The sequence below is a fragment of the Anas platyrhynchos genome, chromosome 6 (assembly GCF_047663525.1).
Source record: "Anas platyrhynchos isolate ZD024472 breed Pekin duck chromosome 6, IASCAAS_PekinDuck_T2T, whole genome shotgun sequence".
NCBI classification, from domain to species: domain Eukaryota; kingdom Metazoa; phylum Chordata; class Aves; order Anseriformes; family Anatidae; genus Anas; species Anas platyrhynchos.
The window spans coordinates 2391299-2415137 of record NC_092592.1 but is presented as its reverse complement, the minus strand read 5'-3'; the positions used below and the strand labels follow the sequence as shown (position 1 = coordinate 2415137).

The 23839-nt window shown below is 54.5% G+C and overlaps 1 protein-coding gene across 1 annotated transcript; it reads right to left on the bottom strand.

The window, feature by feature from the left end:
• Nucleotides 1-12266: 12266 nt before the first annotated feature.
• Nucleotides 12267-22485, bottom strand: LOC140002769 (maestro heat-like repeat family member 5). The gene is made up of 19 exons (XM_072039982.1): nucleotides 22083-22485; nucleotides 21399-21469; nucleotides 21128-21256; nucleotides 20907-20986; nucleotides 20628-20751; nucleotides 20263-20352; nucleotides 20070-20174; nucleotides 19677-19848; nucleotides 18756-18862; nucleotides 18239-18388; nucleotides 17863-18017; nucleotides 17363-17501; nucleotides 16960-17097; nucleotides 16605-16781; nucleotides 16093-16248; nucleotides 15650-15751; nucleotides 15338-15440; nucleotides 15066-15125; nucleotides 12267-14406 (listed from the first exon to the last, which is right to left on the bottom strand). The coding sequence occupies exons 1-19, from the start codon at nucleotides 22387-22389 to the stop codon at nucleotides 14279-14281; spliced, it is 2493 nt and encodes an 830-aa protein (XP_071896083.1). The 5' UTR covers nucleotides 22390-22485; the 3' UTR covers nucleotides 12267-14278.
• Between the last annotated feature and the right edge of the window lie 1354 nt (nucleotides 22486-23839).

Below are 23839 nucleotides of genomic sequence, written 5' to 3'. Positions count from 1 at the left end.
ATAATGAAAACAAAACAAGCAAAGATTAAAGAAAGAGTAAATAAGAGTACAGCAACTTCCCTGAGGTAGGCATCTGAGCAGGAGAGCTTGAGGATCTGGAGGATCTCACAGAAGAACTGGGCCACTGCATTTCCAAGGCAGAGGGACAGGGAAAATGTATTGGCTGTGTGCAGGACAGCACTGAGAAAGCCACTGCCCCAGGCAGCTGCTGCCATCTGGGCACAAGCTCTGCTGCCCAGGAGGCTCCCGTAGTGCAGGGGCTTGCAGATGGCAACGTAGCGGTCGTAGGCCATGACGGTGAGAAGGGAATACTCTGCTCCAACCACGAAGACAAAAAAGAAGACCTGTGCAGCACACCCGTGATAAGAGATGGCCCTGGTGTCCCAGAGGGCATTGGCCATGCCTTTGGGCAGAGTGGTGGAGATGCAGCCCAGGTCGAGAAGGGCGAGGTTGAGGAGGAAGAAGTACATGGGGGTGTGGAGGCGGTGGTCGCAGGCTACGGCGGTGAGGATCAGGCCGTTGCCCAGGAGGGCAGCCAGGGAGATGCCCAGGAAGAGCACGAAGTGCAGGAGCCGCAGCTCGCGCGTGTCTGCGAATGCCAGCAGGAGGAACTCGCTCACAGAGCTGCTGTTGGGCATTTGCTGACTTTGGACACAGGTATCTTTGAAGAGGAGAAAAAAAAAATAGAACAGACTTCAATGAGGAAAACCTATTTCATCTCCTGGAAAGCCCGCAGATAAGCCTCTTTCTTTGCATGAGAACCTTTCTGCAGCTCTCTTGCTTGAGCTCTGGGTGGTGCTGGCTGCGTGTGACACTGGGAGCAGGGGCTGCTGTGGGCTCCAGAGGAGTCCTTCCTGCTGTGCAGCAGGAGGGAAGCAGGACCATGGGGGAAACTCAAGTGCAGTCCACTTGTCAGATCAATGAGCCATGCAGTCTTTTTGCAAACAACTCATCCGACCACACTGTAGAGCAAGAGAGATTTTATTTGCTGTATTTTCTTAACAATTACCCCTGTAATGCTTAGGACACCGATCATACTCGTGTTACGCTGAGAAAAAAACGGAGACAGCTGAGAGCAGAGAAGCCCCAGTCCGAGTGAGGCTGGACAGAATCCTTACCTTGGCCCTGGGGGCCTGAGCAGGATCTCAGCTCTTCCCCCCTAGCCAGGGCTGCCGAGGCCTCACTCCAGCTGCTCACAGACAGACATCCAGCAGCACGGACATGGCCTTAGCAAGGAGGTGTCTTCTCCTTGGGACGCCTGGATGCCACAAGGATGCCACGAGAGAGCTGCATCCTGCTGGAGAGCAGCCTGAAGCCCAGGAAAACACCCCACAGACAGGTGAATATCCACACGCTGGGGTATTCCAGTATCCCAGGCACACAACATGCTGTACCTAGAGGATTCTTGGCCACTCTGTTCCTGCTGATCTTGGCCAAACTCTTCTTTCCCCCGCCTGTGCTCACAGACCCCATCCCATGCGGCTGTGCTCAGCGCTGCCCTGCAGCACCCTGCCACCAACAGGGCCCTGCCAAGGGGCACCTCCATGCAGCAGGAGCTATGGGGCAGCTGACAGAGAGCCCTGCATCACCAGCAGGGTGTTCGAGGCTTCTAGGGTGTCAGGGGCACCTGGCTTAGGCCACTCCAAGGGGCTTCTGCCAGACTTCCTCACCTCGCAGTGCAATCCAGCAGGACTCTCACAGCCTACTGCATTGCCCACCGCCCTCCCAGAAACAAGACCCAGCACGAGACCCTTCCAGGAGCTGCAGCTGCATGGCCCTGCAGCCAGAGACTTACCTTGTCAAGGGCTGTGCAGATTTCTCCTGCAGGCAGCTCTCAGCACCCTCCCACTCCCAACTGCCTCCAACCCCTCTCCCCATGGGGGTCGAGCCCCCAGCCCTTCTGCGCTGTGCAGAGGAGCTGCTCCTGGGCAGAGCTGTCTCTCTGCACCAGGGCCCTCTTGCCAGGAGCTCTCCCTGTCCCAGGAGCCCAGCCCAGATCAGCAGCAGAGGCATTGGAATCAGCCCTCTGGGGGCTTTGGCGATGAGCCCATGAACCTCAGGCACTGAGAGTGCGTTGAAGAAATCTCTCAAGAAATCCAAGGCAGATGCAAGTTTCCTGCAGTGTCCCCCTGAGGGGGGACTCTGCTGGCACTGACACAGCCTCCCTTGGAGCTCATTAGAGCAGAACACTGGAGGCAGTGAGGACAGGTAGACAAATGTGAAGGTGACACTGATGTATTGAAAAACAGGCTTTGACCCCAGGCTCCTGGGAAGGGAGACCCTTTCCCTTCACACAGGAGCTCAGGGCTCTTCCTGGGCAGTAGGAGATGGGGATGTCCATGGCCCAGTGCAGGAGAAGGGTACGACTCCTGCCTGGTTCATGGCTGGTGAGGAGGCAATGAGACCCTGGTGCTTTAACAAGAAGCTGCCTCCTCATAGGCCTCGCTGTCGGAGACAACAGCCCTAGCCATTGACACACAGACCTCAGGCCTGTTAGGACTTTCAGCCTTTCCAGTGTGCTTGCTCCTCTCCACACCAGGCTGTCCAAGAGATTCACAGACCTGCACCTCTCTCCCTGCTGGCTGTGTGGTGTCTCATCAGATCGGAGCCGAGCATGGTAACTTACATTTTCTTGGTGGCCATGCTCCTCATAAGGCAGCTCTGTAGGAAGTTGGCCTGGTTCCTGGTGAGCTCCTGGTGAGCTCGTATGGCATCCCTCGTGGTGCCCAGGCCCTCCTCCTCCTGGGCACTGCTCACTCAGCAGGGTCCCAGTCTGCCCTGATGTGTGGGTTTCCTCTTCCTCTGGTGCAGGATGAGGCTTTTCTTCTTGTAAATGTCAAGAGGTTTCTGTAGGCAAAATCCTGCAGTTTCTCAGGGTTCCCCTGGGCAGATGCTCCATTCTTTCATCTGTTAATTTCTGCAGGAAGATGGCTCACCCTGATTGTGCTGTCTCTCACAAGATAGCATCAATGAGGTGTTAGTAGATATTGTGGACAGTAGAGGAGTAACCAGTTGAACAGAATTGCAGCACAGACTCACAGAAGGCTGGTGGATGGAAGGCTGCCAGATTCCACCTTTTCTGTGCTTCTCATGTATGCTGTCATTTTGTCTGAAGCTGTGTCCTAAATGTTGTTAGGGTGGGCAAGGACAAAATTGGAAGGGCCAGACCCTAGCGGAGATCAATCTATCTATTGCTGTCAGAGACAATAAGAAAGGTTTTTATAATGAAAGGAGAGCAGAGGGGAAGGGAGGGGAGGGGAGGGGAGGGAAAAGAGAATCTTCATCCTTTATTGGATGTGGGAAAACAGAATTAGAAGAGATGTGGAAAAGGCTGAGGTACTTAATGCATTCTTTACCTCAGTGTTTAGCAGCAAGACCAGTTGTTCCCCTAGTACTCAGCCCTCTGAGCTGGTAGATAAGGACCTTCAGCAGAATGAAGCTCTCATGAGGAAATGTTGAGAAAACTGCTACTGCACTCAGATGTGCACAAGTCTAGGGGGCTAGATGGCATCCACCCGTTGTTACTGAGGGAGCTGGCTGAAGTGCTCTCCAAGCTGCTTTCCATCACTGACCAGCAGTCCTGGCTATCAGGGGAGGTCCCAGTCACCTGGTGACTAGCAAACGTGACGTCTGTCTACAAGAAGGGCCGGAAGGAGGATCCGGGGAACTACAGGCCTGTCAGTCTGATCTTGGTGCTGGGGAAGCTCATGGAGCAGATTGTCTTGAGTACCATCACGCAACGCTTCCAGGACAAGCAGGTGAGCAGGCCCAGTCATCATGAGTTTATCAACGCCAGGTCCTGCTTGGCAAATCTGATCCCCTTTGAAGATAAGGTTATGCTTTCAGTGGACAAGGGGAAGGCTGTGGACGTGGTCTACCTAGACCTCAGTAAGGCTTTTGAAACCATTTCCCACAGCATTCTCCCAGAGGAACTGGCGGCTCAAGGCCTGGATGGATGTATGCATCAATGGGTCGAAAACTGTCTGGGTGGCCAGGTCCAAATTGCTGTGGTGAATGGAGCTAAATGCAGCTGGAGGCCAGTCACTAGTGGTGTCCCACTGGGCCCAGTACTGGGGCCACTTCTTTTCAATATCTCCATCAGTGATCTGGACAAGGGGATCAAGTGCACCCTCAGTGAGTTTGCAGATGACACCTAGTTCAGAGAGAGTGTTGATCTCCTTGAGGGTAGGAAGGCTCTGCAGAGGGAAATGGATAGGCTGCACCCATGGGCTGAGGCCAACTGGATGAAGTTCAACAAGGCAAAGTGCCGGGTCCTGCACTTGGGCACAACAACCCCATGTAATGCCACAAGCTGGGGGAAGAGTGCGTGGAAAGCCGCCCAGCAGAAAGGGTCCTGGGGATATTGGTAGATAGTCAGCTGAATATGAGCCAGCAGTAACTAGGGGTAATGGTTTTAAACTGCAAGAGGGTAGATCCGGATTAGATATTAGAAAGTTGTTTACTCAGAGAATGATTAGGCACGGGAACAGGCTGCCCAGAGAAGCTGTGGCTGCCTCATCTCTGGAAGCAGGGCCAGGTTGGATGGGGCTTTCAGCAACCTGGTCTAGCGGAAGATGTCTCTGCCCATGGCAGGAGAGTTGGAATTATGTGATCTTTAAGGTCCTTTCCTACCCAAACTGTTCTGTGATTCTGTAAACACGAAAGGCAGCAACATACCAGCTACTAGGAAGAAAAATGAACTCTATCGCAGCCAAAACTAGGACAATATCCACCCCTAATTCCATACCATATACGTCATGCTTAGGTCCAACACTTTTCAATTAATCACCGCCACCTTTCCTGTCTTTTGATTGTTGTCTCTCTCCGTGCTACCCCAGCCCGAGAGACAACATCAATTGGCTGCCTGGACGTCTGCTCCCCAAGCAGGGACACCAGAGACAGACACACCGTGTCTAGCTCAAGTGCCAATTTATTGCTGCGTAGCATAGCTTCTTATACACATGACTGCCCCAGATCCCCGTGACCCTTTGCCCCACCCACGGTCCCTCCCAATCCTCCCCCCACATCTCCCCCCCACATTGATGTGCACACAAAAATATCATGCCCTTACTCTGTTGGTGTCTGTAACAATAACAATAACAACCTACTCCTTTTGTGTAATTTTTTTTTTTTTTTTTTTTTTTTTTTTCCTCCCAGTTCTCTCCTTCATTGCATTGGATAAATAGATCTGTAGTGCTGAGCTGCCTCCTGGGTCAAACCACTGCAAGTCTTTTTGGTGCCTAGCATGGAGCACAAAGGTTGAGATGACAAATCGGACCAGAGCATTTTAAAAGTAAATTGTTATAAGCAATAGATCAGTTTAACAGTTGCTTTAACAGTTGCTGATCACAATGTTGATCTTTTTGATCTTGGGGCTGTTGTGCTTGTTTTCAGAATTGTGTTGTATAGCACATCACTAACTGTCTGTCTTCCATGTCATGCTGTTCATCAATTCTGGGGGCTGGTTTAAGGTTACTGTTTTGGTGTATGGGATAACACTGACTTATGACAGGATAAAATTATTGCCACCTCTGTACCTCGGGAACCATCTCTTCATCTCTTAGAAACTATTAATAGTTACATTATTTTACACTTTTTGCCTTTTCTCCTGTGCAGGGTGGGGCAGGAGGTGGGGGGATGGAACTGGTGTGGACAGTGGGGGACGTTTCTCCCCACTTCTTCACTCTCCCTTTCTTCTTCTCCTCCGGGCTAATTACAATAGCTCTTGAAAGCTTTGAATATCCGTGGGATGGCCGAACCAGCATGTTTCTGTTGTCCCATCTCCTAAATGTGATTCAGGTTTTGTATAATTTTAAACAACTACTTAAGCATGCCATCCAGAGATCTTTCCAGAGGCAGGAGAGTTAGGAGTGGCAGGGACTGTGTGAGGATATGGGCAGGAACCTAGAGCAGTGGGCACCTCCAGTGCTTTGGAGCTTCACCTCTGAGAATGTGCAGAATCCTAGAAAAAACTGTGAAATGCTTGAAAACTGCGTGTGATCACCCTGGCATTTCCAAAGAGCCACAAATTACTGGAATGTGCTGGGGCTTGACCTGTGCTTAACAAGCCACAGGCAACACGTCTCCGACCCCTGGGACTTTTCCTGCAGGCACACGCCAGTCCCTGTGGCAGGCCCATCAGCCACTCCAACTTCTCCTGGACAGATGCTCCATTCTGTCAGTTGTTAATTTCTGTAGGCAGATGACTCACCCTGATTGTGCTGTCTCTCACAAGATAACAGCAACAGGAGTTGCAGGACGCTTTAGAGAATACGGCAGTAAGCAGTTGAACGGAATTACAGCATAGACTCAGGTAAGGGCAGGGGATGTAAGGCTGCCACGTTCCACCTTTTCTGTGCTATTTTTCCATCCATTTTTTCGTTTGGTGTGGAGCTCAGTCCTCCATGTCTTGAAGCTGTGCAGGGACAAAATCAGAATGGCCAAATCCTAACTGGAGCTCTATCTGACTATTACTAACAAAAAGAGTAATTATATATATATATATATATATATATACATATATATACACATAACAAGAGCATTAAGGAGCATCTCCATTCTGAATTGGATGTGAGGGGAATGATAGTGACATAGAACCATAGAAGACATGAGGAAAAGGCTGAGGTACTTAATTCCTTCGTTGCCTCAGTTTTTAGCAGCAAGACCAGTTGTTCCCCTGGTACTCAGCCTCCAGAGCTGGTAGATAGGTACAGGGAGCAGAATGAAACACTCATAATCCAGGAGGAAATAGTTAGAGAACTGCTACTCCACTTAGATATACACACATCTATGGGGCAGAATTGGATCCACCTGTCACTACTGAGGGAGCTGGCAGAATCACTTGCCAACCTGCAACCATCATTGATCAGCAGTCGTGGCTATCAGGGGAGGCTGCGGTCAACTGGCGACTAGCAAATGTGACGTCTGTCTACAGGAAGGGCTGGAAGGAGGAGTCGGGGACCTACGGATCTGTTATTCTGTCCACGATGCTGGGAAAGCTCATGGATCAGATTATCCGGACTACCATCACACAACACATTTCCCCCTGTACTCGGCTCTGGTGAGGCCGCACCTCGAGTACTGTGTTCAGTTTTGGGCCCCTCGCTACAAGAAGGACATCGAGGTGCTTGAGTGGGTCCAGAGAAGGGCGACGAAGCTGGTGAGGGGCTTGGAGAACAAGTCCTACGAGGAGCGGCTGAAGGAGCTGGGCTTGTTCAGCCTGGAGAAGAGGAGGCTCAGGGGCGACCTTATTGCTCTTTACAGATACCTTAAAGGAGGCTGTAGTGAGGTGGGGGTTGGCCTGTTCTCCCACATGCCTGGTGACAGGACAAGGGGGAATGGGCTTAAGTTGCGCCAGGGGAGTTTTAGGTTGGATCTTAGGAAGAACTTCTTTACCGAAAGGGCTGTTAGACACTGGAACAGGCTGCCCAGGGAAGTGGTGGAGTCACCATCCCTGGAAGTATTCAAAAGACGTTTAGATGTAGAGCTTAGGGATATGGTTTAGTGGGGACTGTTAGCGTTAGGTCAGAGGTTGGACTCGGTGATCTTGAGGTCTCTTCCAACCTAGAAATTCTGTGATTCTGTGATTCTGTAACACTGAAAGAACAGTCGGGTGATCAGGCCATTTCAGTAGGTGGTTATCAAAGAGAGGTCCTGCTTGACAAATCTGATCTCCTTCTAAGACAAGGCAATGTGCTCAGTGGACGAAGGAATGGCTGTGGATGTGGTCTACCTAACCTTCCGTAAGGCTTTCGACACCTTTTCTCACAGAATTCTCCCAGAGAAACTGGCTGCTCAAGGCTTGGGCGCATGTATGCCTACCGTTGCGTCCCGCATGTTCGTGGGAAACCCGGTGCTAAATCATTTGTAGACGACCTGATTCTGGGTCAGGGTTCCATACGTAGCAGAGCAGCTCCCTCGCTGCGATCTATTGAGAGTCAGCCCTTGACACGAGTTTTTGTCACTTTTCGCCCTTGCCACCACCAGGAGGAGGAGGGAAAGGCAAGGGGATGCGGTTGTCACGCGCAGACCTGCGCCTGCCTGCCGTTCACTCGTTCCCCCCTCGGGGGAGAACACTCTCGCTTTTCTCCCTCTTTTCCCTCTTACCCTCTTCCCATCACACGGCCCCACTTCCCCGCTCCACGCGGCATGGATTGGGTCTCTCTCCCATCTCCTTCCCCGTTTTTTTTCCTCCCCCCCCCCCCCCCCCCCTTCCCGGGCCTGGGTTGACCTGGCGGCTCCGGCTCTCTGTTGGAGAGGGTCCAGAGGAGGGCGACGAAGATGGTGAAGGGCCTAGAGGGGAAGACATATGAGGAGCGGCTGAGGGCGCTGGGCCTGTTCAGCCTGGAGAAGAGGAGGCTGAGGGGGGACCTCATCGCAGTCTACAACTTCCTTGCGAGGGGGAGTGGAGAGGCAGGTGACCTATTCTCCGTAATCACCAGTGATAGGACCCGTGGGAAAGGTGTTAAGCTGAGGCAGGGGAAGTTTGGGCTGCACATCAGGAAGAGGTTCTTCACCAAGAGGGTGGTCGCATACTGGAACAGGCTTCCCAGTGAAGTAGTCACTGCACCAAGCCTGTCTGAATTGAAGAAGCGATTGGACTGTGCACTTAGTCACATGGTCTAAACTTTTGGGTAGACCTGTGCGGTGCCAGCAGTTGGACTTGAACGTTATGGGTCCCTTCCAACTCGGGATATTCTACAATTCTACGATTATTTCTTCATTATCTCTAATTCAGGAACGTGTGCAATAGTGCAAAGCCACCTGCAAATTCCTTTCCCACACAAGACCCACAAGGATCATTGAGTCAAACGCCAGGCTCCACACAGAACCGCCCAATATCGGAGAATGTTAGAGCGTTGTGCAAACGCTTGACTTGACTTGACTTCCAGCAGGCTTGGAGCCATGCCCAATGCCCTGGGCAGCTTGTCCCAGTGCCCAACCACCCTTTCAGTGAAAAACCTTTTCCTAACATCCAGCCTCTGCCTCCCCTGTCCCAGCTCCGTGCCGTTCTCTCGGGTCCTGTCACTGTCCCCAGAGAGCAGAGCTCAGCACCTGCCTGTGGTGCAGTTGCCTGAAGTAACTAGGAAAATAAAACTAACATTCACATCTTAAAGAAAATGCACAGCATTGAAAAGGCTTTCAGGGTAGGGCGTAGCTGCATTACCTGAGCATTCCCTAGGCTTCCAACCTTAGATGCTATTGCGCTGGGGGAACCTGGTGTGCTAGCTCTAAGGAACAGCACGGAGCATAGAGTGGAGTGGAGTGGAGACACCACGGCTAGGCTCTGTGACCAGGTGCGGACTCGATTGTTCCTGTGCACGCTGAGACCGATAAGCTGCACTTTTTGCTACCCTGAGCCAACGACCTGTCATGTTTTGACAAATGCTGTATTCTAATGTACTTTTGCTCATTATTGTGGTGGTTTTACCGTGCTGGGCAGCTAAACCCCACAACCGCTCTCTCACTCCCCCTCCTTTAGATGAGGAGGGGGAGAAGTAAAGCAAAGAACAACTCACGGGTTGAGATAAGGATAATTTAATTAAAGGGAAATAACTATAATAATTAAATCAAGACTACTATGAACTAAAAATTTAACTAAGGGGAAATAAAAGGGAAAGGGGAAAAGGGAGGGGAAAAGGAAAAATAAAAAGAAGGGAGGAAAACAAACCAACAAAATAAATGAAAGCTATATGGAAGTGCAGAGGAAAGAAATTACTCTCTACTTCCCACAAATGAGCGATGATTGACCGCGTCCTTGAAGCAAGGCCTCAACGCACGCAGCCAATGTTCCAGAGGAGGACCGACGTCCTCTCAACGAGAGCCCACCCCTCCCCTCTTCTTCCTGTTTCCACCTTTTATTGCTGAGTGTGACATCACATGGTATGGAATATCCCTTTGATCGGTTTAGGTCAGCTGCCCTAGTGATGTTTCTCTCCTCACTTTTTGCCCACCCCCTAGGAGGGTTAGAGAAAGGCCCGATGCTGTGCCACTGCTGCTCAGCAGTAGACACAACACTGGTGTGATAACACTGCTGTTCCAGCTACAAGTACAGAGTACGGCACTGTATGGGCTGCTGCCGGGAAAGTTAACATTCCAGCCAGACCCAGTACAATTATAATATCATTAAAATGCCAAAACACACCTCCATCCCAAAAGCTACCTGCTTCCAAGGTGCGACCACCCCTCTCTGAGCATGTGCTCTGAATTTCTCAGAGCCTACTACTTTAAACAGAGACAAGAAACCTTTTCACCAATCCTAACTAAAATATGCTTGACTAGAGTCACTCAAGCTCCACCTCATAAATTGGCCTAAGAGAGAGGGTGTGTCAGGGAAGATACCATTGTTAGGGAAGGTACCATCATTAGGGAAGACACCACCGTCAGGGGAGATGCCATCCCAAGGGAATACACCATCCTGAGGACCTCCTGACTCCTGGGATCGGTCGACGGGCTGAGCCTCTCTTCTCGCCCATTGGGACGCCTTTGGGTGAGATTTGAACACTAGGTTATATCGTGTGTCTCTGCGGAAACTTAGGAATCTCTATAGAGTCTTTGTGCCTTTTAACGCGTTCATTTCCAGGCTGCGCACCTGTGCCACCTCTGTATTTCATACATGCGTTATTGGTGAATCTGTGATTGTGATAGTTCAGGACCCTGAATCTGACCGGACCCGTAACGGTTAATCGGCTACACCCCTAAATGCCACACTGCCCCTCTGCTCCCCTCGTGAGGGAGCTGCAGGCCGCCAGGAGGCCTCCCCTCACTCTCCTCCAGGCTGAATTCTGACACGTTTTCAACTTGCTGTCGACCAAAACCCCCAGATCCCTTTCTGCAAGGCTGCTCTCCAGCCTCTTCTGCTGGCCCTAAGTGGAACCCTGGGGAACCCCACTAGGGACTGGTCAACAGCCTGATGCAACCCCATTTCTATAACCCCTTGAGCCCAACCCATCAGCCAACTTTTCACCCTAAACAGCATGTATTTATCTAGCTGTACAATGGACATTTTGTCCAGAAGGATACTGAGAGAAACAGTACTGAAAACTTGATGGAAATCCAAAACCTGGCATCCCTTGCTCAACTAGACGGGTGATGTTGTCATAAAAGGAAATTAAGTTTGTTAAACAGGACTTTCCCCTCATGAACCTGGGTGGGCTGTGATCAACGACTACGTTGTCTTTCTGGTGTTCTTCAGTAATGCCCAGAACAGTTTCTCCGTATTTTTACTAGGCTCTGAAGAGAGACTGGTGGGTCTGTAATTATTGGGCTCTTCTTTCTTGCCCTTCTTGAAACCTGTCACAATGATTGCCAGCCTACAGTCAACTTGGACCTCTCTGGGCTCCCAAGACCATTGAAAAATAATTGAGAGAGGTCTCACAAGGACATTAGTCGGCCCTCTGAGAACCCTGGAATGAATCCCCTCAGGCCCCGTAGACTCATATGCATCCAGTGTGGGTTTGGCTAGGAGGTTTTTGTTACCGCACTCATGGCCCCCCAACTCTGGGCCCCTTGGGTCCCAGAGCCCATCATTGCTCTTGAAGACAGAGGCAAAAGAGGCATTAAATGGCTCTGCTTCGCCTATGTCTGTGTTTGTGAGGTGACCATCCTCAGCAAGTAACGGACCAATGTTTCCTCTAGCCCTCCTTTAGCAGTTCACATCTTCAATACACATATTAATGTATATATTTGCGTGGTTGCCCACACTACTAGCCAGCGTCACCCCTGAGCTTTGCCTGCACGAATTTTCTCCCAACAGAGGCAAACAGCACCTCTGTAGCCCTGCCATGTCACACGACCTCGCTTCCAGTGGCCACACACTTTCTTTTTCCACTTAAGCTCTAGAAGAAGATCCCTGCTCAGCCAAGCTGGCCTCCTGCCCCGCCTCCTTGACTTCCAACATTTTGGAATCGCCTGCTCCTGTGCTCTTAGGAGGTCGTGCTTAAAAAGATGGACCCCGATACCTTCCAAAACAGCTTCTCAGGGGATCTTCCTAACTAGTTCCCTGAGCAGCCTGAACTCTGCCCTCCCCGTGTCCAAAGTTCACAGAATTGGAGGGGTTGGAAGGGACCTCAAGAGATCATCGGGTCCAACCCCCCTGCCAAAAGCAGGCGTACTGGCAGTTTTCCTCCAATCGCCAAAGATTTTTAAATGTGAAGTGTCAATAGAGAGCTATTTGTGTTTGTATGTTCTTTCTTTGAAGTCTCTGATGTCTGGGGGTTTCAGAACAACTGCTAACAACTAGTAACTGTTATGACTTCCGAATGGGACACTATGCAAGCCCCTGATATCTGGCCAGGCGGCCAGGAGATTAAGGAGAAGAAAGAAGCTGAAGGATGGCTAGAAGACAAAACTTGCAGGGAACGCTGTGTAAGCTTTTGACATGCTGCCAAGGAGTACAAAGGGGAAGGACAAGAAAAAAAAAACGAGAGGAAGACTACGAGCCTTCAGCATAAAAGACCCCCAGAGACCCCCAGGGGGACCACCAGAGACTGATGCGCATGCTCCAGTAGGAGGGTTTGGATCCCGGAAGCTAATTATAATAACCCATTTTTTTTAGAAGTAGTAATGAATATGTATCAGCCTAGGAGCATAAAAATCAGCTGCTTGATGTAACTGGTGTGCGTCCTGGTGGAGCAGAGACTCCCGGCGCACCCAGCGCTGTTTGCGTACCTCTATTCCTTTAATAAATTGTAAACTTTGATTATAATCCTATTTTGAAGACTGAGCCATTTATAACACAAGCAACAGGTCTAGGATGGCACCTTTCCTTGTCGTCTCCCTCAGTAGCTGTACCAAGGAGTTGTCATCAAGGTGTGTGAGGAATCTCCTGGACCTGCTTGTATCAGCTGTGTGGTCTTCCCAGTTAACGTCTGGCAAGTTGAAGTCCCCCATCAGGACAAGGGCAGTTGAGCTAAGAGAGGTCTCTCTTAGTTCCTTTAGCGAATAATTCATTGGTATCGCAAACACCCACTGCAACATCCAAGTGATTGGTTTCTCCCTTAATCCTTACCCAGAAGCTCTCGGCCACGTCCTTGTGCCAGCCCCTTGCCTCGCCTGCCCTGCCTATCCTTCCTGAAGAGCCCATACCCGTCCATCACAGCACACCAAGTCTCGCTTGTTCTGGGATGGAGCTGAAGCTTCCAGCTCCTCCTGCTTGTCCCTCATGCTGGGTGCATCGGTGCAGAAACATTCCAAATGTGCTCCAGTGTACCCAGCGTGGCATGGAGCAGGCCGAAGGATCTCGCTAGCGCACAGTCCCTCCCATTTTGGTGTGCCACTTAGAAGATTCTGTCAGGACAGAACAATAATGGATGATGCTCAGAGGGCCTTACGGCGCGAGCGAGCTTTCTAGAAACATCATTTACCCTGATCTCCTGGGAGGCAGCAGACTTCTCCATGGGTTGGGTCAGGCCGGCATATGCGGCCCTCTGTTCTGCTCAGAAGGGAGTCACTTATGACAGTAACCCTTCTCTTCTTCTTGATGGAGGTGGTCGTGATATTGGGGAAGGCTGACTTGCCCTAGAAAACCCCACTAACCTGGATGGACCTTCATGCACATCATCGTTTGTGTGTCCATTACTTCCAGAGTCTGTTGTTTCAGGGCACCTGAAAGGAAGGTGAGGTAGGCAAGGAGGGGTTCGCCTGCTGCCCCGAGCAGATCTAAACTTCCATCCCTTCGTCACTGAGATGCACTCCTTCTGCCTGATGGCCAGAGGGTAGGGGATCCTCCATTTCCTCTGCTGTGTCTGCCTGACGCATCTGTCCCAGGGCTGGCACAGTACAGTTCAACCTTCTCCGACTCCCTGGTGCTCCTCAGCCTGCCCACCTCCTCCCGAAGCTCTGCCAGGAGGCTGAGCAGTTCTTCTACCTGGGCGCACCTACCACAGGTGGACTCACAGGATGGGATGTCAGGAAGAGTTTCTTCATGCAAAGGGTGGAACCAGCTGCCCAGGGCACTGCTGGAGTCCCAGGCCTGGAGCTATTAAAGAAATGCGTGGACTTGGCGCTAAGGGCTGTGGTTTTGTGGTGGGCCTGGTGGTGTTAGCTGACGCTTGGACTTGAGCTGAAGGCCCTTTTCCAAGCGCAAGGGTTCTGTGACTCTTTCACTGGTTGAGTAGGCGCCATGCAGTCACCGGGCCCAGGGAAAAGACGTCCTTGGTGGCCTCCAAGTTAGCTCAGCGTCATGGCACCGAGTCACTGTGAAGGAGCTGCTGGAATAACGAGACAACAACCTAGTTCTATTAAAATATATATTGCTCTTTTGAGGACTGCTGCGGGGCTAGCAGCAGCACAGCAGTGGAAATCTCCGTCCTGACATTGCGTTATGCCTTGACGTCAGGATCAGGGTGGTTTGAACTGCCAGGGAACGGACCATGGGTTCTGGGTCGTTCTCTGAAGGCTGGAGGACTGCAAAAGAAAGAAGAGCAGAGATGAAAACCCACTCCTTGCACAGATCCCCAGGCATCCCCTGCAGACCATGCCAGCCCCACTCGACTCTTCCCCAGGCCAGGAGGAGCAGGAGGGACAAAGGAATCCGTTGAAAGCTGCTGCTCAGCAATGTCCCAAATGCAGCCACCAGTCCTTCCCCACCTGCGCACCACAGGTCAAGTGGGGCACCTTCACAAGCTGGCTCCCTCACCACCTGCCTCCATCCCTTGGGAGGATTCACACACTCCAGGAATCTCCTGGACTCTTTCCTCTCGCTATTGTGCTTCCCCATGAGAGCAAGGGCTAGCAATCGTGACCCTGCTCCTAGCTGCTTGTAGGCTGTCTCATCTCCCTCTTCGTCCTGGTTGCGTGCTCTACAACAGGCTCCCACCTTCTGTCAGCCTTACTGCCCTTTCCCCTGACTCTTCCTCAGGGACACTCAACCCTTTCAGCGGCACTGCCCAGCTCCAGGCTGGGAGGCCATTCCCTGACACCACAGGCTACCCCGTCTCCTCTCCCTCGTTCCTATGGCTGCATTGCTCCTCCGCCCCGAAGCATTTCCCTGGAGCAGGGCAAGGCACGGGGGCCTCTGCCGCTGTCCCCCCAGCCCTAGCACACCCCCCACTGCCCTCACTCACCGCTGAGGATTTCAACCAGCTTTTCCTCGCTCTGGTCCTCGCAGTAGCGCGCAGCAAGACCTAGACACAGAGACCCCATCAGAGCCCCGCTCCCCAGCATGCTCCCAGCAGCGCAGCCCCTGGCCTGGCCAGCCAGGCTGTGCCCCCTCCTGCACCCTGGAGCAAGGGCCCAGTCAGGGGGCTCTGGGGGCAACAGGGCTGTGCCTCACTGCCAGGGCAGTGCCTGGGGCTGCCAAAGGCCGCCCCAAGAGGGACCCAGGGGCTGGGCTCACCAATGAATCTGACGGCCTCAAGTCGCAAGTCGGTCTGAGTGTCCTGCAGGTAGGTCTGGCTCTGCTGCAGGTATTCTTCTACTTTGCCTCTGTCCTGCTGCAGCTGGAGAGAGAGAGAACGCAGGGTCACGGGGCTTGCACACCCTCTCCAGGGTCTCCTCCAGCATCCTGGGGGCACGGAGGGCAGAGGGGCCTGCAGAAGAGCCCCCTGGGGCTCTGTGCTGGCAGGAAGGGAGCGAGGATGCGGCTGCAGGCAGCGGGCTCTGGCCGGGCGCGTTTGCCCAGCTGGGGCAAACCAAGTTGGGTCCTTACCAAGCACTCCCCGATCCTCCACGTCTGTTCTGTCTGGGCCAAGCGCTTGAGCTCCTTGCGTCGCAGAAATTCTGCAGCCACAGCGAGAGCTTTCCCAGAGGCCTGCGGAGCAGCAGAGGTTGGGAGGTAGCAGCACAGCCTTGGGAAGGAGACCCTCTGTCCCCTCCTCTTGGCAGGGCTGCGAGCCTTTCCCAGCGCGTTATGGGAAGCTGTGGTGGGGGGCAGCGTGCACTGGGTTCAGTGGCCAAGGCAAGGCCACGGGACAGCCACTATCGGAGGCAGCTCACAATGAGAGAGATCCCAGAGATCACAGCAAGAGATCAGAGGCTGGACTCGATGAACTTGAGGTCTGTTCCAACCTAGAAATTCTGTGATCCCCCAGAGCAACCCTGTGGCATCAGCACACCCTTGCCCACATAACTGCTCAGCTCTGAGATCTGTACCTTTGCTACGCTCTCACTCTGGTCTCTCATGTGAACGTAGAGTGGGAGAAGGCTCCTGTGAACTGTCCTCTTCATTTCCTTCTTCCTTTGCCACAGCATAGCCTCCGTCATGGCTTGGAAGAGGCAGATGGAGTGCTCCCGCACCTGGCTGGACGCCTGGCAGGGAGGAAGACAGGAGGAATTTCAGCATTAGCGTGGCCGATGTGAAGGGAGCTCCCAGCACTGTGAGATGCTTCAGCGCTGGATCCTTCCCAGAGGAGCTGCTCAGGGGCAGCTGCAAGGCCTGGTGCCCGTGAAGGGCAACGCAATCGGTTGCCATCGCAGGCTGCCCGCCAGCCACCCCACTTTCGCCACCAGCCGCACCAGCCATGCCCAAGCAGAGCTCCCCAGCGCCTGGGCTGACGAGGAGACTGGGAAGGCCCTGCCTGAGTGCTGCCCACAGGGCCGGGCTGAAGGGCAGCCCTCGTTACAGGGGGCCCAGCTGAGGGCTCGGGCTCCCGCAGCACACTTACGTGGTCAAAGAGTGGCAGGAGCTTCTCAGCCAGCTGCAGAGCCGGGCCACTGGCCTTCCACCTCTCCACATGAGCCATCACGTATCTCAGCACAGGCAGGGCGTTGAGCATGAAGTCTGTGTTGGTGTCCTGCAGGGCCTCCAGGATGTCTGGCAGCAAGACCTGAATTTCCCTTGCCTGTAGGAAAGACACCATTTCCCTTCCGTGAGGCAGTGAGAGACCACCCTGGGCAAAGGGCTCTGGTTCCTGAGCACCAGCCTCCTGCCTTGCTTCCTGGCAGCGGGGAGGGACGGGAGGGCAGAAGAGCAAAGCCCCAGGCTGCCAACATGGCTTTGCTTGACGATGGCCCGCTCACCTTCTCAGGGCTCTCTGACACGGTGCAGAGCCCTTTCAGAACCAAAAAGCGCATCTCTGGTCTTGGGTGCCTCAGGTAGCTCTGGAGGTGCACTGGGTTACCAAAGTCCTCCTCATAAATGTGATTCTGGGCCAGCAGCTGCAAGAAAGAGCAGTGAGAGCCTGGCAGGGCCCCCTGCAGCCTCTTCTTCTCCCACCTTTGGGCAGGGATGGGGCAGCGCCAGCTGGCACCAAAGAGGCACCAGGCGTGGGGAGCTACGGGGGCTTGCCGGCCCCAGGGACCATGTGTCCGTACGTCCTGCGGGAGCTGGCAGTTTGGGGGTAGATGGGCACAGGGCTGTGCCTGTGTGCCTGAAGGGGCACACGTAGCCCTGCTGGGAGCAAGGTTTCATCTGGGAACTCACAGCCAAGCGACGGATGCACGTGTCTTCGGTGACTGCGGTGCACCAGTTGCGCAGCGGCAAGTCTTCCATCATGATGTTTAAAATTTTCTCCAAGGTCCTCGGCATGGCCAGGATCACCTCCCACATGGCCAGGTCAGTGCTGCAAGCCCAGAATACTCTGTCAGTGAGGCTGCCTCAGCCGCAGGGCCACAAACTGGGCCAGCCCCAGAGGACCCAGGCTGTCCTGCAGCCCCTGTGACTTGGGGAGCACTGAGGGCCCAGCCTGGGCAGGCAGGAGGGGGCTGAGCTGGTGTTCCCTGGGGGCAGGGGGACTCTGGGCTGCCTTGGACAGCTGGGCTGCTGCAGCCCTGGCTGGCCCAGTAGGGCTGGAACACATTGGTGGGAAGGAGGGCTGTGCTCCTTGGGGATGTCCTGCTCTTTGCCATTGGTGTGGCAAGCAGAGAGTCTCCAGGTGCATCTCCCGACGCGGAACAAGCCCTCAAGGATGTTAAGGCCAGGACCTGTCACGTGGCGGAGAGAACTGCAGCAGGTTCTTGACTTCTCTCCTGGACATCATGTCGGTCAGCTTGAGAAGCAGGGAGTCCAGGCACTGCCGCGCCGATGCCGTGTGGATGCTGCCCAGGTTTCTCCTGATGCACTCCATGGTCTTTGGCACCTTGGGGGACAAAGTGGGAATGGTGTTGCCAGCAGACAGCAGCCATTGCCACAGCTGCCACTCAAACTTTGGCCCCTTCCATTGCTCTCTGCTGGCTTCAGGTGGCTTCTGGAGCCCAAGAGACCCTGATGTGCGAGGGAGGCAGGGAGGGAGGCAGGGAAGGAGAGAGGAACCACGCCTGGAAGAGCTCAAGGGCAGGGCCATGGCCACAGGCCACTTACATCTGTCAGCCAGTAGAAAGGGTCCTCCAAGGCTGCGTCCAGCACGCTGCAGGCCCCCTGCTTGTCATGGATGCTGGAGTCTTGTAAAGCTTCAAGGGCTGTGAGGACGATGTCCAGCCTCTCAGCAGGGAAGAGATGTCCTCCAAACCCCTGTGGGAAGAAGGAGGAGCGAAGACATGCCTCACTGAGTGTCCCAAGGGTGCTGCTTAGCTGAGCAGCAAGGGCAGCTCTGGAGAGAGGGCCCTCGGGGGAAGGGGTGAGGATGGGGCATATGGGGCATATGGGGCCAGAGTGCTGGCCCTGCAGGTAACCAGGGCTTGCTGGTGGCCAGGAGGGTGGAGCTGCTGCCGGGACACAGGGGAGCAGCCTTCGCATAGCCCCAGCCTGGGGACAAGAGGAACCCTCTCAGCAGGGCGAGTGAGGCCGTGCCAGCCCCACCGGTTCTGGACCCCTTTGCTCACATGAGATGCCTGCTGATGCTGCGGACAAGATCCCCAGCAAGGCCAGAGCTCATTACCTTGGCAATTTCACACGGAGTTGATGTTGTAGAAAACGGGTATGCTGTGTCCTCCAAATTCTTGTGTCTCTCTGCATAATTTTCCATGTCCTCTGTCAGTGAGTATGCTAAACAGGGGGAAACAGCGAAGAGTCAGTAGGGAAGAGCATCTTTGCCAACAAGCTTGCCAAATGGTGAAAAGCACTTTCACTAGGAATGGCTGAGGAGGGAGGCTCAGACCCACGGCGAGTAGAGTGGTGGGCAGGGATGTAAAGCACAAGGTGAGGAGTGCTGGGAGCAAGAGGGACCTCAGGGATGATGCAGAAGGAGGAGAAGCAATGGCGTTGGGTGCCGTGGGGGTAGCAGCGTGTCACAGACCCCCTTCTGCTCGGGGTCAGGATGTGCAGGAAGCCCCCTGACACCTGCCTTTAAGACAGCAGGGAGCAAACAGTCAGGGAGCATTCTGGAGGGCGTCACCATCCCTGGTGATGCACGGCTGGCTCTGCTGTTCACTCCTCGGGGAAGATGCGGTTTGGGAAGTGCTCATCGATTGATGGCTTAGACTGGGGGACACCACAAAACAGCGTGGTAGGTGATCTGGGGAGGGTTGGGAAGGACAGCAGCAGAGAACTGCTCCTGGACGGCAGGTGAGCGTCTAGCTTCTGCGGAAAACGATAGCCAGAATGCTGCGGGAAGCTGCTGTGAGGAGCAGAGGAGGCCAGGGAACCTGGCAGAATTCCGTGGGCAGCCTCCACCAAGCACAAAAACAATCCTTCACAATACTCACAGAATCACAGAATTTCTAGGTTGGAAGAGACCTCAAGATCATCGAGTCCAACCTCTAACCTAACACTAACAGTCCCCACTAAACTCGGGGAAAACAAGTAGACAAATCAGTAGATGTTTGTGTGCAGACGGACGCTGCCCACCACACCTTCTTACCTCTTCCTTTTCTGATGATTTTGTATATGTGAGAAAGAGTTTCTAAAGCTGTGAATCTGATGGAATCTTTGTCACCAGTGAAAATGAAGAGGATGCCCAGCAGCTGTCCCAGGATGGGGATGTAGAGCTCTGTGGGCTCATCATCGCTATAGTTTTCATAGTCATCTGTGATCTGGGTGAGGAAGGGAGGAGAGACAAAGGGCTTAGTGGAGGCAGAGCCGGTCCCTGAGAGAGCACGGCCTGGGAAGGGAAGAGCAGGGGCGAAGGAGGGACGAAGACCCTTGATTCACGGTTCTGAGGCACTCACGTGCATCGAGGCTTGCCTCACAGGCACCCCTGAGTGGCAGGATGCTCTGGGATGCAGGAAAGGGTGGAAAATTCCTTGTGCCTTACCTTGATCACCAAATACCAGCGGATGAAAGTAATCAGCCTCTCAATCGCCTTCACAGCTCTCTCACGCACAGCTGAGTTTTTGGAGACAGCAAAGTCCAGCATCACCTGCGAGGAGAGAAGTTGCTGGGGGTTGACAGCGGTCTGCAAATGTGACCTGAGAGGATTCTTTGGAAATTCTTTGCAAATGCCAAACCTTCAACATATTCTGCATCTCTATGTTGAAACTGGCGATGGGACAGTTGAGTACAAAGCCCTCCAGCATGGTGTCCATGGCTTTCATAGTCTGCAGGGAGGACAGAAGAGCATCGAATTATTTCTTTGGCCCTCCTCACCCCCAGGAGCTGGCTCTGAGCCCCTCAGGAGTTCAGGGGTGGCTTTGGGGCTAAAAAGCCACTGCGTGCAGACCTCCTGCAGCACAAGATCAGGTCGGGGAAGGGGCGAGGCTGGGAAAGCAAATCTGGGCCCCAGCCCTGCACTGGTCTCTGCTTGTGTCAGCACGGGGAAGCAAGGCAGCAGCTCAGCAGGACTGGGGGTGCCGGTACCTCACCCAGCACATACCTTGGTGTAGAGCACTCTTTCTGTCTCTGGCACATCCGACTCCGGAGGCAGAAAGAAGACACTCTTGCAGCACATGTTTAGGAGTCTCTCCTTTTTGCCATGCAGTGCTGTCGGCGCGGTGTTGCTGAAGGAGAGAGAGAGAGGAGCCTGTTGGACGCAGTGCCTTGAGGCTTATGAAGGAGGACACGGACCTTGGCCAGGCATCCCCGGGAGGGACGGGCAGCCTCCCTGCCAGCTTCAGGGCCACCAGGACATTGCCACCAGGGGCTGGGCACGCACCTGAGGAGGGCGACAGTCTCCATGGCCTTCTGCCGGAATGCTGTGCGCAAGCTGTCCACGGGCTCCTTTTCCAGCAGCGCCTGCAGAGCACAAGCAGGATGAGACCTTGGAGCCGCCGGCACCCAGCAGCAGCAGAGCCAGCGCTGCCCCAGCCCTCGCCTCCCAGGGGGCTGGTGCCGGGGGGCCTTGCCCCTTCCCCAACCCGCTGCGCATCCTCTCACCATGATGTTCTCCACCAGCTTATGTTTGCTGCAGAAGCCATGCAAGTTCAGCGGCGCACCCTTCTCGGTGACACATCTGCACAGATCGCAGATTTTGCTGAGGAACAGCATCTTCTGCTCCTCGTCGTCCTGGCAGCCACAAAGACACCAACAGAGCATTAGGGGGACACCCACGGCCAGCAGGACCAAAGCCTTGAGGGGTCTGGGGCTGTGTGGGACCCCTGGAGGGCAGCGCCAGGAGCACAGCTGTGATGCAAGCGGCTGCCATTACCTTTTCTGTGCCTCTGACATACGCCCTGATGAATTCCACGGCCTTGTCTCTGCACAGTTTCCATGCCTTATCTGGAAAGGAGGAAAGCAAAGAGTGCTGCAGAGAGGGGCTGAATGCAGGGGTGAGGAGAGGAAGGGCCCCAGCCCCAGAAGGACGTGGGGAGGCCGCGGGGATGCCCAGAGGCTGCAGCAGCTCCGCTGGGAAGAGAGGCTGAGGGAGCTGGGCTTGTGGAGCCTGGAGAAGGCTGTGGGGGGACCTCGCTGCGGCCTCCCCATGCCCAAAGGGGCCTCCAGGAAAGCTGGGGGGGGATCTTCATCATGGACTGCAGCGACAGGACAAGGGGTGACACCTTTAACCTCAAAGAGGGCAGGTTTCTTTTGGACAGGCAGGGATTTCTCTCCTTCACGCCCAGGGCAGTGAGGCCTTGGCGCAGGCTGCGGTGCCCCCTCCCTGGCACTGCCCACGGCCAGGCTGGGTGGGCTTTGGGCAGCCTGGGCTGGGGGGAAGCATCGTGATCGCCGAGGTCCCCCCCAGCCCAAAGCGTCCTGGGATTCTGTGGTGCTGCGGAGGAAGCTCGGCCCCGTCAGCCCAAGCGCCGCTTTACCCAGGGAAGGAGTCCTGGAGTCAGGCAGGGGTCTCTGTGTCCCCAACCCTCCCCACCCCATCCCGAAGACCCTGACTCACTGGGATCCAGCCACTGTACGTCGTCCTGGCTCTCCTCTACCGGGCGGCTGCCCGCTGCCTGAGCAATGTCCTCTGCCGGGCTGCTGTCCTCTTCCGGCAAAAAGGCCTCGACTGGGGTTCTTTCCACTGCCAGCAAGCTGTCCTCTGCTGGCCGGTTGCTGCCCCTAGAAGACCAGGTCTCCTGCCAGGCCAGCCTGGGCTGCCTGGGGGGCATGCCTCCCTCCTCATCCCCTTCAGAAGCACCCTCTGGAGTGGGAGAGCTCGCAAGGAGAAACCGGCGGCTCCTCTGGGCGGGCGGTTGCGGCATTGTGGGACGTGGGCTATGCTCGGGGACTCCTCGCAGGCCCTGTGCTCCTGCCCTGTCCGTCACTGCCGTGCACCGACACTGAGGGTCCGAGCCACGGCTGCGCTCTTATAAGGCGGAGCCCTGGGGTGTCACCAAGTGACGTCACAATGGGTGCCACTGTGACACGCGCCTGGGCTGGGTGGGCACCCATTGTGACGTCACTTGGTGACACCCCAGGGTGCTGCCTGACGCGAGCGCAGCCGTGGCTCGGACCCTCAGGCCCTGCTTCCCAGGACGTGGCTGAACACCGCTCGTTGATGGGAAGTAGAGAATAATTTTTTTTTCCCTCTCTCCGTGCTCCCGCGCGGACTGATTGTTTCTTTTGTTTCTTTTTTTTTTCCTCCCCATTCCCTTTCCATTTAATTAAACCTTTCTCATCTCAAACCTCGAGTTCTCTGTGTTGTATTTTCTCCCCCTTCCTCTTTGAGGAGAGGGGGAGTGAGAGAGCGGTTGTGGTGGAGCTCGGCTGCCCACCTGAGTAAAACCACCACACTTTGTCCCAGCAGCTGCGGTGCCTTGCGAGGGGCTGGGGCTGGGGTGGCCGTGCCCAGAGCCCTGCAGCAGCCTGTGGAGGGCATTGCCCTGGGGCCAGCCCAGCCTGGGCTGCTGGGCTGGGCTGGGCTGGAGAGAGGGCAGGGTGGTGGGGAGAGGTGGGCAGGGGCCGGGCTGGGCTGGGCAGTGCCCGGCAGAGCACTTTGTTGACTTTGATGACTTTCACCTATTTCTTTGAGGACTGTAGACACCCGTCTCTGTTCACCACCTTGCTCTCATCCCAGCATTTCCATCCTTTCACCAGTGTCTCATCAACCCTCCCCAGCTGCTCCTTCTCACACAAAGCCATGGTCTGATCACAGACGCTCTTTGGGTGACCTCTGGCAACGCAGCACAACACTCTGAGGGACAGTTCTTCCTCCTCGTGGCCAGCACCAACATTCCAAAGTGCACTTTGTGGCAGTTTTTTCTCTCCTACTCTTTTCTACTACAAAAGAAAGCTCCATCAGGGTGGAACCCCCTCCTAAAGTAGGCATCCCAATCCATCAGGCTCCTTGCGGCCTGTCAGCCAACCAGACAGAAGTCACCGCACCAGCATCTTCCAAGCCATGGGCCTGCTGCTGTCCAGTCATGGACTCAAGCAGAAGGGACAGGACAACCCATATGTGGGCCTTCTTTCTGCATGGGTCCTCCTGGGTATGGAGGCAGAGGGGATCCCACAGTCAGCATGCCAGCCAGGTGCCTTTTGCTGGCCTACCAGGGCCACTGGCAGATGTCAGCCGAAAAGTACCGATCCCAGCTCTAAGTCAAGGGTGACCTGCCACCTACAGACTGAAGTGACCTCTCAGTCCCTTTCTGTGACATGTTCCTGCTGCTGCCCTACCTTCTGCAGGGACAGAAGTGACCTTACAGTCACTGC

What these genes read in the sequence shown, in the direction of transcription:
- LOC140002769 (XM_072039982.1), bottom strand. Translation starts at nt 22,389, where the DNA reads ATGCCGCAACCGCCCGCCCAGAGGAGCCGCCGGTTTCTCCTTGCGAGC. An exon ending in CTCCGTGTGAAATTGCCAAG is followed by an intron (nt 18,389 to 18,755) that starts GTAATGAGCTCT and finishes TTCTTCCCACAG; the next exon opens with GGGTTTGGAGGACATCTCTT. An exon ending in GGAGGATCGGGGAGTGCTTG is followed by an intron (nt 15,441 to 15,649) that starts GTAAGGACCCAA and finishes CTCTCTCTCCAG; the next exon opens with CTGCAGCAGGACAGAGGCAA.